Here is a 15,577-nt window from a genome sequence, read left to right on the forward strand (position 1 = left end):
GAAAAAAGACAGAGGAACGGTCAGAGAGGTAGGAGGACAACCAGCAGAGTGCGTGGGGCGTCCCAAAAACCTAGCAAGAAGAGGGTGTCAAGGAGGAGAGAGTGACCCACAGTGTCACAGGCCACAAGGAGGCCACAGGGAATGAGGATTGAGGAAAGGCCATAGGACGTGGTAACTAAAGGATCCCTGGTCCCTTTGCAGAGAGCAGTTCTGGTGGAACAAGAAGGTCAGAAGCCAGATTGTAAGGGGTTAATAAGAGAGTGAGAGGAGGGGGCCCCGTTGGAGAAGAGCTTCTGAGTTTAGCTACAGAGGGCAAGGGAGAGAAAAGACAAGAGTCAGCAGGAATGGAAGGTTCTGGGGGGGGGTTTTTCTGAGGTGGGAGAGACATGGGCATGTCCGGGGGCAGGGGGGAAGGGGCCGGGGGACGGGGGGGGGGGAAGGGGGGGGGGGAGTGGGGGGCAGTCTGCTGGAGGAGATGGGATGGAAGAGGATCATCTGAGCAGGTAGAGGGGTCTGCCTTGGACAAGACAAAGGCCACTTCACTATGGGAGATGGGGTGACAGGGTTGAGAGGGGCAGGAGGCACCCAAGTGATGGGAGAAGAGGGAGCCCATGGTGAATGGCCTCAGTGTTTTCTGTAAAGTAGGAGTCGGGATGGAGCTGAGAGTGGGGGGAGGAGGAGCCACGGGGGGCTTGAGGAGGGGTGAGAAGGTACAGCAGGATTGCCTGGCAGCAGCGAGGGCCGGGGGAGGCTGTGCAGCATCGGCCTGGAGTGGGGCCGGTCAGGGCAGCCGCGTGTTGTCTCCACCTGCACTCAGCAGCGTGTGTAGGAGTGAAGGCAAGAGACGACGGACAGGACACTTAACGGGCCTGGCCCTCATGCTCCTTCTCTGTGAACTAAAGGGCTAGACTCCATGGCCTTCAAGATGCCCCACAGCTCTGGATTTGAGAGCCGGAAACAGAACCTGCGGCACCGGACAGAGCCCACGTCCAGAGTCTCTAAGGTGTGCAGGCCGATTCCCCTACCCCAGTTCTTGTGAGGTGGGCCTAGAATTATCCCTACTGAGCAGGTGAGGACACTGAGGCTCAGAGGGGTGAAGGCTGCCCAAGGCTGCACAGCACCCAGGTCAGAGCTGGGCCTCCAATCCAACCCCTGCTTACAAACTGTCCATCTCAGGAAGGGAACCAACGAGGGTCAATCTGAGAATCACCGCCATTGTCTGCTAAGACGGCTCCCAATGTGACGATCACAACAGAAACAAGCCAGAAAACAGTGCCGAGAACTAGAAGAGCTCAGGAAACGGTCTCCTAAGAAATGCGGGGCATCCTAGAGCAAAGCCAAGGAGGGCCAGCTCCCCCACAAGGAAAGCAATCCGGCTCTGCCTGGCCCCTTGGGCCCCACCGTCGAGACAACCGAGCTTTGCATATCAAAGCAAGACAAGCCTATTCACTCTTGAGGTGGAAAATTCAAATTTGAGAATTAATGGGAAGTCATGCATGAAAAATACAAGATGTGAAACGTTAAGACTGACATTCAAAAGGCCGCCCTCTTTGTAAGAACCCGGCCATCCTCTGAAAAGGAGCCCAGCGTGGTTTTCCCATCCTAAGATAATGCGGCTATTTCAGAATCAAAAGAAATACATTTTCATTTAAGGAAAAGCCTCTTAACCAGTTTTCTGGCATACACAGTAACATTATTCACATTTATGAAAAGACTTCCAACTCAGCAAAGGCCTCTCATTCTCTCCCCCAAATAAGCCCAACACCTCCCAACACTCAAGCTCAGCTCTTCCCCTCTATTTGTCTCACAACACTGGCGGGTACCTCGACTCCCCCGCTCCTGACGGCTCAACCTCGAGCTCCCAGGCACGGCACCCAGAGAACCGAGAGATGCGTGGAAAGCAACAGGCCCCGGGAGCCAGGGCCGGACTGAGGCCCAGGTGTCTGCCCGCTCCTCCCCCACTCCCCAAAGACGACGCAGGCTGGGTGGGCCCTGCCCAGCTTCCAGGAGCACAGGACCCGAGATGGACCGGAGCAGCCTTGCTCAGGGATGGGCACCTCCTCAGCAGAACACACCAGGGGTGCCTGCTTGGGCACAGCAATGCGCACGGAGCCTTCACAGGGGCCCGAGGTCCAGAGACTGCATCGTGGTCGGAGCAGCCACACAGCTCCAGGCCAGCGCCAAGCAAGGACCACGGGGGGGGTGGAGGGAGCTCAGCCACCACTGCATCCGACTCTTACCCACCACACATCTCTACGACCTTTGAAGCACGGACTCCTCCCACCTCTGCTGGCTGACTCAGCGCCCCCAAAGCAGCCCCTCCCCGCTTTCGGGCATCTTTAATTGTTAAGAAATTAAATCAGCTGATAATTTCCCCCTCAGTTCTGTAAAAAACTTGAAAGTTTTATTTCTAAAAGTCATTTTCAACTTTTTTTAATTTAGAAAAAAATAATCAGCTGAAATGAAAAACATCTGCTTCCACCTCAGCCAATGATGGCTCCCATGGGGAAGGTGGGGAGACAGGCATGTAGGACAGGTGTCCAGGAGGCTGTTGAGGAAGCTAACTGATGCTGGGGGAAGAAGGCTGCCCACGCTGGACATCTCCTCCAAGGTCCCAGCCTGGCTCAGGGCAAGCCCCTGAGCAAGAGGCCACTGCCACCCTGTGGCACAATTCCAAAGGCACAGAACCTCAGAGGAGGAAGCATCCTGGAAGAACCTCCCGGGGGGCACTCTCTCCTCTGCAAGCCCGTCTGCAACCAGCACTCTGCTAGCACTGGGGGGCTCTGCATGGCATGGACTGGTCCCCCACACACTCACCTGTGACCTGGATGGTAAATCACAGTGTTGACTCCATGGGGATAGTGACCACTGAAACTAAAACTGTGGCTCTCCTGGTAGCTCTGATTGGTGCCAACACTAAATCGGGAAAGAACAGAAAGGCCGCCCGAAGTTACACAAGGCCACAGAAGTCAAAGCGTCTCCTAGAGGGCACGGGGTGAGACCAGAAGTCTGTCTTACCTCACGAGGTAACTTCTCAGCTCTCCCCGGTAATTAACGACCAGGAGTTCCGCGGACCACTGGGCACTCGCCTTGTATTCTAAAAATATCAACCCTGCAATGGCATAGCTGAGGTCTCTGGGAAAACTGGACGCCTGCAGGAGAGAAGAGAACAGCCCAACTCTTTAGCTACCGAGAGGGATAACAAACCAGCTCTGCTCGATGACGCAGGGCAGCTGAGAGCACCCCTCTGGGACCAGGCTATCTCCTACTGACGCCCCACCCCCAAGGACAACCAGCGCCTGGCCACACCACCACGCGGTACCCCTCACAGACCTGGGAAACGGGGGTACCACTCGGCAGCAGGGCCCCCGGGAGAGAAACGGGAGGTGGCATGGGCCAGGCCGGGCAGATCCCCACCGCCATCCTGACCATCATCACCCCTCAGACCCTGAGGCCGCGAGCTCAACCACAACAGGGCAGCTAGGTGGCACAGCAGATAGAGCACCGGCCCTGGAGTCAGGACTGAGTTCAAATCCAGTTTCAGACCAGACACTTGACACTTACTAGCTGTGTGACCCTGGTCAAGTCACTTAACCCCAACTGCCTCTCCAAAATAAAAAAGACTCAACCACAAGGATCACAGTAATAACAACAGCTAACATGTACACAGCGCTTTCTATGTACCAGGCACTGTGCTAAGTAGTGGGGATACAAAGAAAGACAAAAGAGAGCCCCTGCCCTCCAGGCGCTTACCACGCCTACAGAGAAGTGCCCACCATCACCCCGAGAGGCTGCCCCGGGAGATGCCCCTGACAACGGCTCCTTGCTGCAGGAGCTGAAGTCCCAGAGAAGAAAGCTCTTGGAAGCACAGTCCTGGGCACGGTTAGCCAAGAGCAGAAATGGCACTATGGAACAGGCCTGACCACCTGCTTGGCCCCTTCCCCCAAGGCCCAGACGTGCAACTGAAACCCTTCCTGGGAGCTGTCTTTGCCATCAGAACATGAGCTCCTTTAGGACAGGGCCCCTCTGACCTTTCTATGCAACTGCCCAGGGCTCAGACCTAAGCTCTGCCCATAGTCAGCACTTCATAAAGGCCTTGTTCATTCCTTCATTCATTCATTCCTTCATTTATTCATTTGTTCATTCATTCATTCATTCAATCATTCATTCAATCATTCATTCATTCTATTCACATAGGTTCCCAAGGCCGAGGGGAATACCACACATCTGGGTCTCCAACCACAAATGATCCCAATATGCAAGTCCTTATTCACAAAAGGTAACAGGCTCCCCCTATCCCAGAACGATGCCGTGGAAAGAGCAGTGACTGGGCAGTCAGGGGACCCAGGTTCTAATCCCCCCTGACCCTACCCAAATTCTACTACCTGTGTGACCAGTCTCCCTTTGTGCTCTCGCCTGCCCTGGCCTTGGGGTCCTAGATGGCCTTTACGGCCCCTTCCCGCTCCAGACCGGGAGCTCATGGCCTTACAGAGGCGGACACCTGCCCCAACAGCAAGCCAAGCAAAGCCGCTTTCAGGAGCTCACACCCGGTGCTCTAAGCCGGGGCCTGCGGCTGCACACTGAGCAGCCCCCTCGAGAGGTCACCCACCCACCTTTTAGACACACATCTTATCGTCCTTGCGCCCAGGGCCAAAAGGACAAGGTCCAGGCTCTGGCTCCAGGCAGTGCCCTGGCCTTCTCACCCGCTGCCTCCGTTCCAACCATTGGGCTGCACCCCACGAACACCCTTCTCTCACCAGCCGGTCCTCTGCGCCCTCCCCCTCCTCAGAACTGCTGCCTGCACCACTCACATGATGCTTCCTGTATACTGCCTTGGATTCTGAGTCGACTCTGGCATAGGCCCTTGGAGCAAACCCAACTCCCCTGTTCTGCTGAGGGGAAGCGGAGCCGAGGCAGGGAACTGACCAGCCCACGGCCCTGTAATGCCCAAGGCAGGCTAGGCCCAGCTCCTCTGTGCCACGGAGCTCGTGCGGGCCGCACCATCAGCCCTGAGGACGGCAGCCACGCCCCCTCCTCGCTCCATCCTCCCCAGGCCACGCCTGCCTGACCCCCACGAAGGCTCAGCACCATACCGGGGGGATGGAGAAGAGCTCGCTGCCCACGAGGTCAAACACCCTCACGGTGCCCACGCTCTCGGCATAAGCCAGCAGGGTGCAGTCGTGACTCCAGGCCACCCGTCTCCACTGAGGGCTGGGATCCTTGGGAACTGCAGAGAAAGAAGAGGGCTCCCGATTAACACGGACAGAGAAGGCTGGGAGGGAGCCCCCCCCACCCCCGACCCCCAGCGTCTGGAGGCCCAAGCCAGCACCCTGACGGTCGGTGGTCACCCTCACCTCGGGCCGAGCGGCCAGCCCGGGCCCACTGCCGCTGGGCCTCTCACGGCTGGCAAGAATAAGCCTCAAACTACTATTAAGGGGCAGAAAAGAGGCCAAGGACGCACGGCTGGGCGACCCTGAAGATGCCTCCAAACCTGTCCAAGGAGACTTCCAGAAGAAGAGCACGGAAGAGCGGGGGGCGCTCTGAGGAGCGCCTGATAAACTGTGCGCCCCCGCCCCGCTCCTGCAGACGGGCACCAGAGGCGGGCTGCAGAGAACCAGGGCGGAACAAAGAGGAGCTGGTCACCAGGAGAGCGCGCAGTGCATCCAGGCCGAACCACGCTCCTGGCAGAGGCAGAGGAGCCCAGAGCCGGGGCTCCAGGGTGGGGTGGGACATCAGCGCCCCAAAGGGGCTCCATCGGGGAGGGGCGCAGAGACTGGAAACGATTAGAAAAGGCTTCGATTTCACATCTTTGTGATCTTTTAAGCCACAGACTGGCTTAAAGAGGGAACTGCTCCCTCGTGTGCCTCTGTGGAGCCCCAGCACTCGGCATGCCATGGGCGTTTAATAAACGCTGGCTCAGTGAACAAGCCCCATGTGTGGAAGGTGCAGGGATCACCGAGGCCAACTCTCTCACTTTACAGATGAGAAAATGGAGGCCCAGAAAAAGGAAATAATTTGCCTCTAGTCCCCCAGGCAGTGAGGGCCAAAGCTGCAATTTCCACCCAGGGTCTCTAAGGCAACCCAGCCTCCGTCAGCACTGGCACACAATTACTTGTAAGGACCTGGGAATTCAGAGGGTGGGACCTTCCTCGGAAAACCCGGTCTCCCCATCTCTGATTTAGGGGCCAGGCCCGGGGACCTGCCTGCGGTGACCGCATGGCCCCTCTACGGGTCATGGGCCCCACGGTGGTTTCTGTGACCCTTCTTGGGACGTGTCCAAAGGCATGTTTGTCTCCTAGAGCTTGGCAACGTGGTAGCTGCAAGGACGGCCACAGCCCCCGGGGATGGCCAGTGAAGTGAGCGTGCTCACTAAGCGACACAGACAGGCATGCCCACGCTTACACCCAGAGCTGCCTGAATGATGAGGGCCTTGTGTGGGGGCTCAGAGGGAGAGCAGCCCCCAGCCAGCCTTCACTCCCCACCCCCTGGGGCCCTGCTCCTGACTCCGCAGACCCTGCCGCCACGTCCTGCCCCTGGTCACTGGCTGCTCTCCTGTGTCCCAGGCTCAGCTTAGGAGCTTCGAACTTTCTTTTGCTTTTGTCCTCAAGACCTGATATGTCAGCGCCCACCTGGTGACCTATACCCTTTCCTCTTCCACCATTTACTGCCCTCAGCAAGCCAAGGGCCCGGGTTCAGAGGCTGAGGGGTGGGCTGAAAGGGGGCTCTCTGTGACCCCTCCTGGAAGGAGACAGAGTGGGAAAGTCGGGAAGTCCCATCCGGAGGGAGCCGCTAGGCACGCCCAGATCAGGGCACAGACCTGGGGCGTGGCAGCGCCCTTCTCCCGCCGGCCACGGCCACCCACCTATACAGATAGCACCTCCTCTGATCAATCTCTTTGGGATACTCTGATCTTTTCCCCTCCCCTGGGGCACACATAGTCACTTAGAGGGAGAGGCCATTCCTGCCAAAGGTAGGAAATGAAATGAGTTGGAAGCAAACCTACATTTATTAAGCACCGACCGCTTGCGGGCACTGTGCCGCACCACATGACTGACAAAGACTTGCACCAGAGAGGGGGCTAAGGGATGTGCTCCAAGAGGGGCGAGCCACAGGGTCAGAGAGAGGAGAGAGTCACAGGACTGGAGAAAGGGGCGAGCCACAGGGATGGAGAAAGGGGTGAGTCACGGGGCTAGAGAGGAGCGAGTCACAGGGACGGAGAGAGTGGTGAGCCACGGGGATGGAGAAAGGGGTGAGCTACGGGGACAGAGACAGGGGTGAGCCACAGGGCTAGAAAGAGGAGCGAGTCACAGGGACAGAGAGAAGGGCAAGACATGAGGATGGAGAAAGACAGAACCAAGGGATGGGCCACATGCTCCTCAGCCACTCCCCACACTTCCCAGAACCCCAGCGAGATGGGCAGCTAGCCTATGGAGGATACGGATAAGAACTGGATGGGCTGAGATCTGCAGCAATGGAGAGACTGGACAAACAGAAGATCTCAGACACAGAAGTGCCAAAAGCTTACAAAGTTGTAAACAACAGATAAACAAACAGTTCACCCAATGCCTGAGTTATCTTCTTTTTTAAGAGCAAACATTTATAAGATTAAAATTCCATTAAAAAAAAAAACAACCCATACCTTGGCATTTTCCAATGACAGATGTAAAATCATCCTTTGCAGACCTGTAAGACAAGGAACAAACGGGGCAATATTTTAAAGCCACCACCACTACAAACGCCCCCCAATGTTCCACCCTCCCCTTCTCACCTACTCGTCTGTCTCTTAGGGAGAGAAGCCTTGGGCCCGAGGGAGGACATTCGACTCCCGGGCTGGCCTGGCGGCTCAGTACACACTGGACCCCAGGAAGACGAGGCCAAGCAGGAGGCCTCACCCCTTGCAAGGGCGGGTCTCACTGACCGCACGCTACCTCATTTCGGGGCCACGTGAATACAAGCAGCGTCTGGATCCCAAGGCAGAGCCTCGAATGGATATCAAAGCAAGAGAAGGAGGATGTTACGAAAGTGCAGCAAACACAGAAAACCTCTCCCTCCAGAAGCAAAGGGTGTCAAAGGGAAAGGAATCTGAAAGCTCCTCCTGGCCAGTGCCTTCCTCCAGAAGACATGGAGACACAGGGAGGGGAGGGGCGGCAGAGCCGGGTCTAGGCTCCGGGCCCAGGCTCCGGGCCCAGGCTCCGGGCCCAGGCTCCGGGCCCAGGGTCCAGGCTCCAGGCCCAGATCCTCCTGATCTCACTCAAGTCACACTGCAGCACCAATGCTCTCTCTTCAACCTCCAAGATCTTTACAGAAGCTTTCTTATTATCAAGGCTGATTTTACTACAAAAAACATCTCCTTAGACCACAGACTCTTAATCCGGGGTCCATGGACCCCCGAAAGGTCCCTGGAAAGATTTCAAGAAGTAGATGAACTTGGATGGGAAAAACAAATTGCATCTTTACTTTCACTGACCTCTAACTAAAAAGTAGCATTTCCTTCCATTATTCAAAAACCCAATTCTGAGGAGGCCACAGGTCACCCACACTACCCGAGGGGTCCAGGCCTCCCAAAAAGGTAAAGAATCTTTTTTGGAAAGCCACAAACTTCTTCACTTCAGGACTTCAATGACATAATGCCTCCTCTTATCCACATCCCCTGCACACAGACCTCACGTCAGTACCAGCACAAGCCCCTCTCCTGCCGTCTCCGTTGCCGTCAGCAACGGCCATGGGCACATTTTGAACTCAGGCCCCAGAGGCACTCTGCCTCAGCCTCCTCACCTCCCCATTTCTGTCGGGGCCACCACCATCCTCCCAGGGGCCCATTACCGTCCTCCTCCCTCCTGTCCCCCTTCTGTCCACTCACACGGGCTCCCCCTGGTGCAGGCCCTCATCCCCTCACACGTGGGCGACTGCAAAGCCTCTCCACTGGCCATTCTCCAGCCCTTCTCATCCCTCCTCACACCTGCCCTGCTCCCCCTGCCCCACCCTGAGAACCTTGCCCCGTAGCTCACCAAGAAGACTGAGGCCCTCAGCCACGGCTCCCCCTTCTCCCCTTCTCCCATGCCCCTGGCATCATCCCACCTGCAGGGGGGGGCCCTAAGAACCCCAGGCTGCCCCATCTTCTCCAGCAGACCATCCCCAATCTCATCCCCAGTCTCTCCCTGACTAAGGACGGCTTCCCTGCCGTCTAAACACATGCCCACAGTGCCCCGTTTCTAAAAACCTCACCCGCTAGTGGCCCATTTCTGTCCATCTTCTTGTGGCTAAATTCTCTGAGAAGGCCGTCTACACCAGGGCCCCTACTTCCTCTCTGTTCACTCTCTTCCAAGCCTCGTACGATCTGGCTTCCAAGCTGTCCCCAAAGTGACCAAAGAGCCAGGCCTCAGCTGCCAAACTCGACAGTCTCCTCTCGATCCTCATTCTCCTCGGCCTCAGCACCCCGGACCCTGCGGCTCCCTCTCTGGCCCCCAGGACCCCTTCTCTCTAGGCTTCCAGGCCATCCCTCTCTCCCGGTTCTCCTGCCCCCTCTCCGACCACTCCTTCTCGGTGTTCCGTGTCAGAGCCTCGACCACGGCTGACCCCAGGGACCTGTCCTGGGCCCCCTTCTCTTTCCCATTTCACTCGATGACCTCAGCAGCATCCTGGATCATCATCACCAGCCCATCATCACTCAGCAGGCCATCCTGCGCTCCTGCATCTGCACCTGCAAACTCCAAGTCCCCCAGACGACGGACGCTCGCCGCGCCCCTCCCCCCGTCCAAAGCCTCGGCTCCTCCCCTCCTCCGAGGCACCAGGGTCACAAGCCGGCTGCCACGCTCTGCATCCCCCACGTCTGATCGCTGCCAAGCCCTGCGGATGCTACAGCCACGAGATCTCTGCTGCTGGCCCCTTTCCCATCCCTGAGGCTCTCTCTCTCTCTCCCTCTCTCACACACACACACACGCACATGCACACACACGCGCACACACACACACATGCATGCACACACACACGCACGCACACGCACACGCACGCACCCCACAACCTCCACCCCCAATGCAGGCCCTCGTGTCCTCAGGCCCAGACCACTGTGATGCCCTGCTAACCAGTCCCCCTGAATTGAGCCCATCCTCCACTCAAACAGCAAACTCATCTTCCTAACCTGCAAACCACGCCCTCCCCAATCAGCCTCAAGAGCTCCCCAGGCAGTCCCCAAGGTGTCCTAAAATAAAGGTCTGTGCACGTCACTCCCCTGCTGCCCCCATACACGCCTCTATTTGGCCTTGAAAGTCTTTCACAACTGGCAGATTACAAACTACTTTCTTTCACGCATGCCATCGTCCTGCCAAACTGGCCTTCTTGCTGTTGCCCACATACCTCATCTCCCACCATTCAGCCTTTGCACCAGCCGTGCCCAGGGATTGGAGAGCTCTCCGTCTTCACCTCTGCCTCTCAGAGTCTCCAGATTTCTCCAAGGCTCAGATCAAGTGCCTCCTCCTACCTGCAGCCTCTCCTGCCTACGAGGCACCAGGCTGCCCTCCCACCCAAAATCACCTCATCTATGTGTGGTAGTGCTTAGCTGGACCCACTGTTCCCCTCTACAGACGGGCAGGGGCTGCTCCTTCCCAGCATCCTCCCCCAGGGCCTCACACACTGTGTGTGGTCCCCAAGTGCTGCCTGCTCAGAGGATAACGACCATCCAAAAAGGGCCGAAGGCTGACGCTGGCCAGAGAAGAGTGACCAATGATGACTCAGCCAAGACCCACAACAAAAATGGTGGTGACAAGACCACCGAGCAGGCACCTCCTGGGGCGCTGGCCACAGCACCAGGGGCACCCCAACCAGCCCTGGGCCAGGGAGGCGGCCAGGCACCACCCTCCTCCCTGACGCAGGCCCGCCCCTGAGAGGGCGGGACAGGCCCCTGGGGGACGCAGGCTCTCAGCAGCAAAACCAAACGTGCCTCTGCACCCACGAGCCGCAGCCACGAGCGGCCCCCGTGGCCCAGCACCACCTCCCCAAGGAACCCACACGGTCAGCAGGGCCGCCGGCCGCCGCCGCTCCAGAAAGCCCACCGCCAAGGCCGGGAGAGCCACCTGCAGGGACCCGCCGGCTCTCCCACGTCCATGCCGTCGGTGAACAACACGGCCATTCGGGAAGCCTGATCGTGCCCAAGCCCCGCTCCCAGGGAGCCTGGTCACCATTCACCATAAGCACAGACGACGCTCACCACGCCTGCATCATGCTCAAGTACAAATCTTACTTCTAGCCCTCCGAGTGATCTGTGATTTGCAAGGACACCACGGTACATTCCAACAGAACCTAAGCCCTTGGAGGACAAGGTCGGCATACCCCTCGTGCCAAGCAGCGTCTGGTGCCTAAGAAGTGCTTGGTGACAGCTGCTGACTGCCTGATCCAAGACGTGGGTCCCGAGCACCCCAGCTCTTCAAGAGAGAAGCTGCCGCTGTCCCACGTAGATCCAGGGCTAAGCACCCCGTCTGCCAGGGCGACAAACGCCCAAAGCGGCCTCCCACAGTGTTTCCATCTCAATAATAATAGGTGATAGTTTTGTCGGGAAAGCATTTTGAAATCGTAAAGGGAGACAGCAATGTCAGTGGGGATCATTCCTCTGACAATCAGTGATGCCTCATTAAACCGTATAACGTAGGAGTAACAGACGTGGTGAAGGTTCAGAGCTGGGAGCGCATGCCTAACGAAAACCTTCAGCTGGGAAAGGGCGGTGGGTGGTCCCTGCCGCTGGCTGGTTGGACCCCCATTGTGGCCACCCTGCTGCCAAGCTGTGCCCGGGCCTGTCTGAACCGCTAGAGCAGGGCTGGGGAACCTGGGGAGCCCCTGTGATCCTCTAGGACCTCAGGTGCGGGCTTCTGACGGAGTCCAAGTTTTACAGAAGAAATCCTTTTCTGAAGGGGATTTGCTCTGTGAAGTTTGGATTCGGTCAAAGGGCCGCACCCGAGGACCTAGGGGGCCACATGTGGTTCCCCAGCCCCGCTCTAGAGGGTTCGCTTACAGCAGGGCCCTTCACCCTTCAGGGCTAAGGACCCCTTGGGCACCAGTCTGACGAATCAGTCTGATTGCCTCCTTCTCAGCAATGCTTTTAAATATACAAAATAAAAGATAGAGAATTACCAAGGAAACCAATCATTGGGGAATACAGTTGTCCAAATGTTAAAAGTTTCAAATTCACGAGCTCATTGGAATCTATCCGCCCACCCCAAAGGCTTCATGGACCCGGGTTAAAAAGCTGACAGAGAGCCCAGGCCACAGCAGTCCAGGGAGAAAGGTCTCAAGGCTCGGGAAGACGTTTCAGGTCCATAGAATGAGCGTCGTTCCCAGGGGACCAGGAAAGGGGGTGGGGGTTTACACTAAGATACCATCCCCCAAACCTCACCCCGTCCAGCACCTGACACTGCGAAATTAAACTAAGGGGAAACAACCCTCTAATCATCTTCCTATCGATTAAAAATAAACCAGGGGACACTGTTTCCTCAAATCCCATTCAAAACCAGCAAAGCAAAGAATTACCTGATCTCCACGCACTGGTCCTGAACAGCGGCCAACAGCTTACCATTGCTGTGGAAGGGAAACACGAGAGTGAGGCCACCGCTGAGAAAGCCCCCGCGATCCCCCGCGACCTCCCACGACCCTCCCATGCCTCCGCGGCAAAAGAGAAGCAGTGCAGGTTTCTCTTCCTTCGCGGCGTGGGACAAACTCACTCGGTCTGTCTTCAGTCGCACCCTCCAATGACCTACGGCTGGCCCACAAGCTTCCCATCTCCTGCCCTTTCCTGCTGCTCCTGACGCCTCCCCACAGTCCTATTCCAGCCGGCTGCTGCCCATCGGGCATGGCCGTCATCCGGGGTTCTCCAGGTTGGGCCAGCGGACACACAGCTGACTGCAGGAGGGAAGGAAAGCTTCTTGGCCCTGGAGGCTCCCAGGACCGACGGAGTCTGACACCTCAGGGCCAGTCACCAGCTCATGAATCCTCTGGCCATGGAACAAAGACAAGGGCAAGATGGCCCCTGGACCTCGGCAGTGACTTCCTGTGCCAGCCCCTACGCGGGAGCAGGTGCAGAGGCGCAGAGAGCCCACGGGCAGCAGAGACCCACCATGTCTTAGGCTGTCCACAAACATGATCTAACCACGGGCCACGCACATGTGAGGCCTTGAGTCAATGACCGACAAGAAGACGGCCCCCGGAAGGACAGCCCCAGGGACACCGGCAGGATGACTCAGCCCTTCCTTGGGGAAGACAGGAAGCTGGGGCTCAGGAGCGGCTCATCCTAAAGAGATCTGGGGGTGTCGGCCCCCGGCCAGACCGGCTGAGTCAAAAGTGTGGGACCGTCAGGAGCGCTACGGGAGCGGCCCCGGGAGGGCCAAGCGTCCAGGACACGCGGCCGGAGGAGAGCGTTCAGTTCTAGGTACGTCCTGGGAAGGACACCATGAGCTGGAGAGCGGCGTCTGGAGAGGACAGCCAGGACGGGGCGGGCCTCAAGATCCTGCCAGGTGAGAACACACCTAGAGAAGATTAGACGTGGGGGCCAGACTGGATGCCCTGAGCGCCCCAGGGATCGTCCTGTGCAGAGGGGCCCCAGGGGAGCCAACAAGGACCTCCGGGTGGAAGGCTCAGGGAGGACAATCTTCCTGACTAGTAGGGGACCACTCCCCAGAATCCTCTGCTTCAACTCAAGGGAAGTGTCCGAGGGCAGCCCTGGACGGCCCCTCCCGTGCGTCTGCAAGAGGAGGTGAGGGGTGATCGCGAGGGGAGTCACAGAGAGGATTCCTCCACAAGAATGGCCTCGGAGGTCCTGGGCGGTAACAGAATCCTTTCCGTGCCCTTGTCAAAGGCAACCACACGTCACTTTCTGGGACACGCGGTTGGCCTTGCAGTGATTTCAGAGACCACCAGCACAAGGGATGTTTCATGGGCCCCACGAAGGAACCCCAGCGGAGAGGGGAGATGCAGGGGCAGGAATCCCACGGACAACGGGGCATATTTGTTATATTTGATGCCAGCAATCAGAAGATCAGTGAACCGAGGTCTTTTTGTGGTTCCGTCTCGTTACTGCAGTGAGTTTTCTGGCTCTTCCTACTCTGAGCTACGCCCAGCGGGTGTGGCCCACGAGGCCTTCCTCAGCTCTCTTCTCTTGTCCTTGGGCAATCCCGAGGCTGGCACTGGCCCTCTTCGGGGAAGCCCACACTCCCATCGCCGTCCCTTGCCTCTGACCGGAGCTCCAGGCCCCCCAAGCACCAGCGCCTGCCGAGCGTCTTTACCTGAACGTCCCCGAGGCAGGACAGCCCGAGAGGGGTTTTCTCTCTTTGCCCCAAACCCTCGCCTCTCCTTCCCTGCCCGGTTTCTGCCAAGGGCACTGCTGTCCTTGGAGCTGTGCAGGTTCACAACCTTAGTCTTCCTCGACTCCCTTTCCTTCAATCAAAAACAGTCAGCAAGTATTTCTTACGGGTCGGCGATGTGCCAGGCGCGTGCTCGCTGCTGGGAGTCCACAGACCAAGGAGACGCTCCCCATTCACGAGGACCTTGCGTGAGACAGCAAGGCCACGAGTCATGAATCGGCACTGGGAGTCCCAGAAATCTTAGTGCCGTTTGAAGCCATAATCTCTTTTAACACTCTTTATTTCCCCAGGGAGGGTGCATGAGTGTGAATCCTGCCCTAATAAGCGACACGAGACACTACCTAAGAAAGACGTGATCGGCGCAGGAGACGGGCTGGTGGTGAAGTGAGAGGGAGAGACAGATGCCAGCCGGGCAGCCCGAACGCTGCGCCGGCACCCACAGGGTAGGGGAAGGCCTGGAGAAAGGTCCCCTGCAGACGGGGCGGATCCACTGTGGAAGGCCCGTGGGAGGAGAGAGACAAGAGTTGCCCACGCTGAGAAAAGATGGGCCGTGGTGGTCACCACTGCAGAGAAACCCACCTCGCTGAGACCCCCAGCATTCCCTTTCCAGACAGACAAGTGTCCCAGAGCACCACGCAGCTGGGTACAACAGTCACTCGGCTGTAATCAGGGAGTCGCACCTGAGACGAAGATCCTTTCCTTTTCATAGCTACAACCAACATTTTACTGATATGAACAGGTTCAAGCCCCCAGGCTCCCAAATGCACTTCTACTCTACAGATGATTTTGCAATCCTCCCCAAGGCCTCCTGTGGGAAATCACTGATCCTTACCTTGCCAGTACTAAATGCCAGTTCATCTGCTTATTAACCAAGCGAACCAGTCCATCGGGGAGTACAAATGTCGCAGGGCTGAAATGACAGGCACATTTGGGTTCACAATAAAGTTAGCTGGACTGCAGGCAGAAAGTCTCTGTATCTTAGAGGGCAAGCACCCAGGCCAACAGAACTGGGAGGGGCCTTAGACCCAGGACAGGGCCTTCTTCTCAGAGCCAAGGCTACCTGGTCTAAGCAGGAGCTGACACTGGAAATGCCTGATCACATCGGGGTTCCCAGGGGCCTTGTGGGGAGAGCACTGGGCCTGGGGCCAGGAGCTGGGTTTCAATCACACACACCTACACACACACACACACACACACACACACACACACACACACACACACACACACACACACAC

At 57.6% G+C, this 15,577-nt stretch overlaps 1 protein-coding gene across 2 annotated transcripts in view; it reads right to left on the reverse strand.

Annotated features, from left to right (window-relative positions):
• NBAS (neuroblastoma amplified sequence) overlaps nt 1-15,577 on the reverse strand; it is a 267,157-nt gene that overhangs the window by 245,024 nt on the left and 6,556 nt on the right. For both annotated transcript variants that reach the window (XM_027855628.1, XM_027855629.1), the window contains 6 exons: nt 15,175-15,252; nt 12,517-12,564; nt 7,640-7,683; nt 5,094-5,227; nt 3,019-3,152; nt 2,818-2,916 (listed from right to left, as the gene is read on the reverse strand). In XM_027855628.1, the coding sequence (XP_027711429.1) occupies nt 2,818-2,916; nt 3,019-3,152; nt 5,094-5,227; nt 7,640-7,683; nt 12,517-12,564; nt 15,175-15,252 (537 nt within the window). The remainder of the gene's footprint in view (nt 1-2,817; nt 2,917-3,018; nt 3,153-5,093; nt 5,228-7,639; nt 7,684-12,516; nt 12,565-15,174; nt 15,253-15,577) is intronic.

This window comes from Vombatus ursinus, unplaced genomic scaffold, assembly GCF_900497805.2.
Source record: "Vombatus ursinus unplaced genomic scaffold, bare-nosed wombat genome assembly UNPS02010980.1, whole genome shotgun sequence".
NCBI lineage: Eukaryota > Metazoa > Chordata > Mammalia > Diprotodontia > Vombatidae > Vombatus > Vombatus ursinus.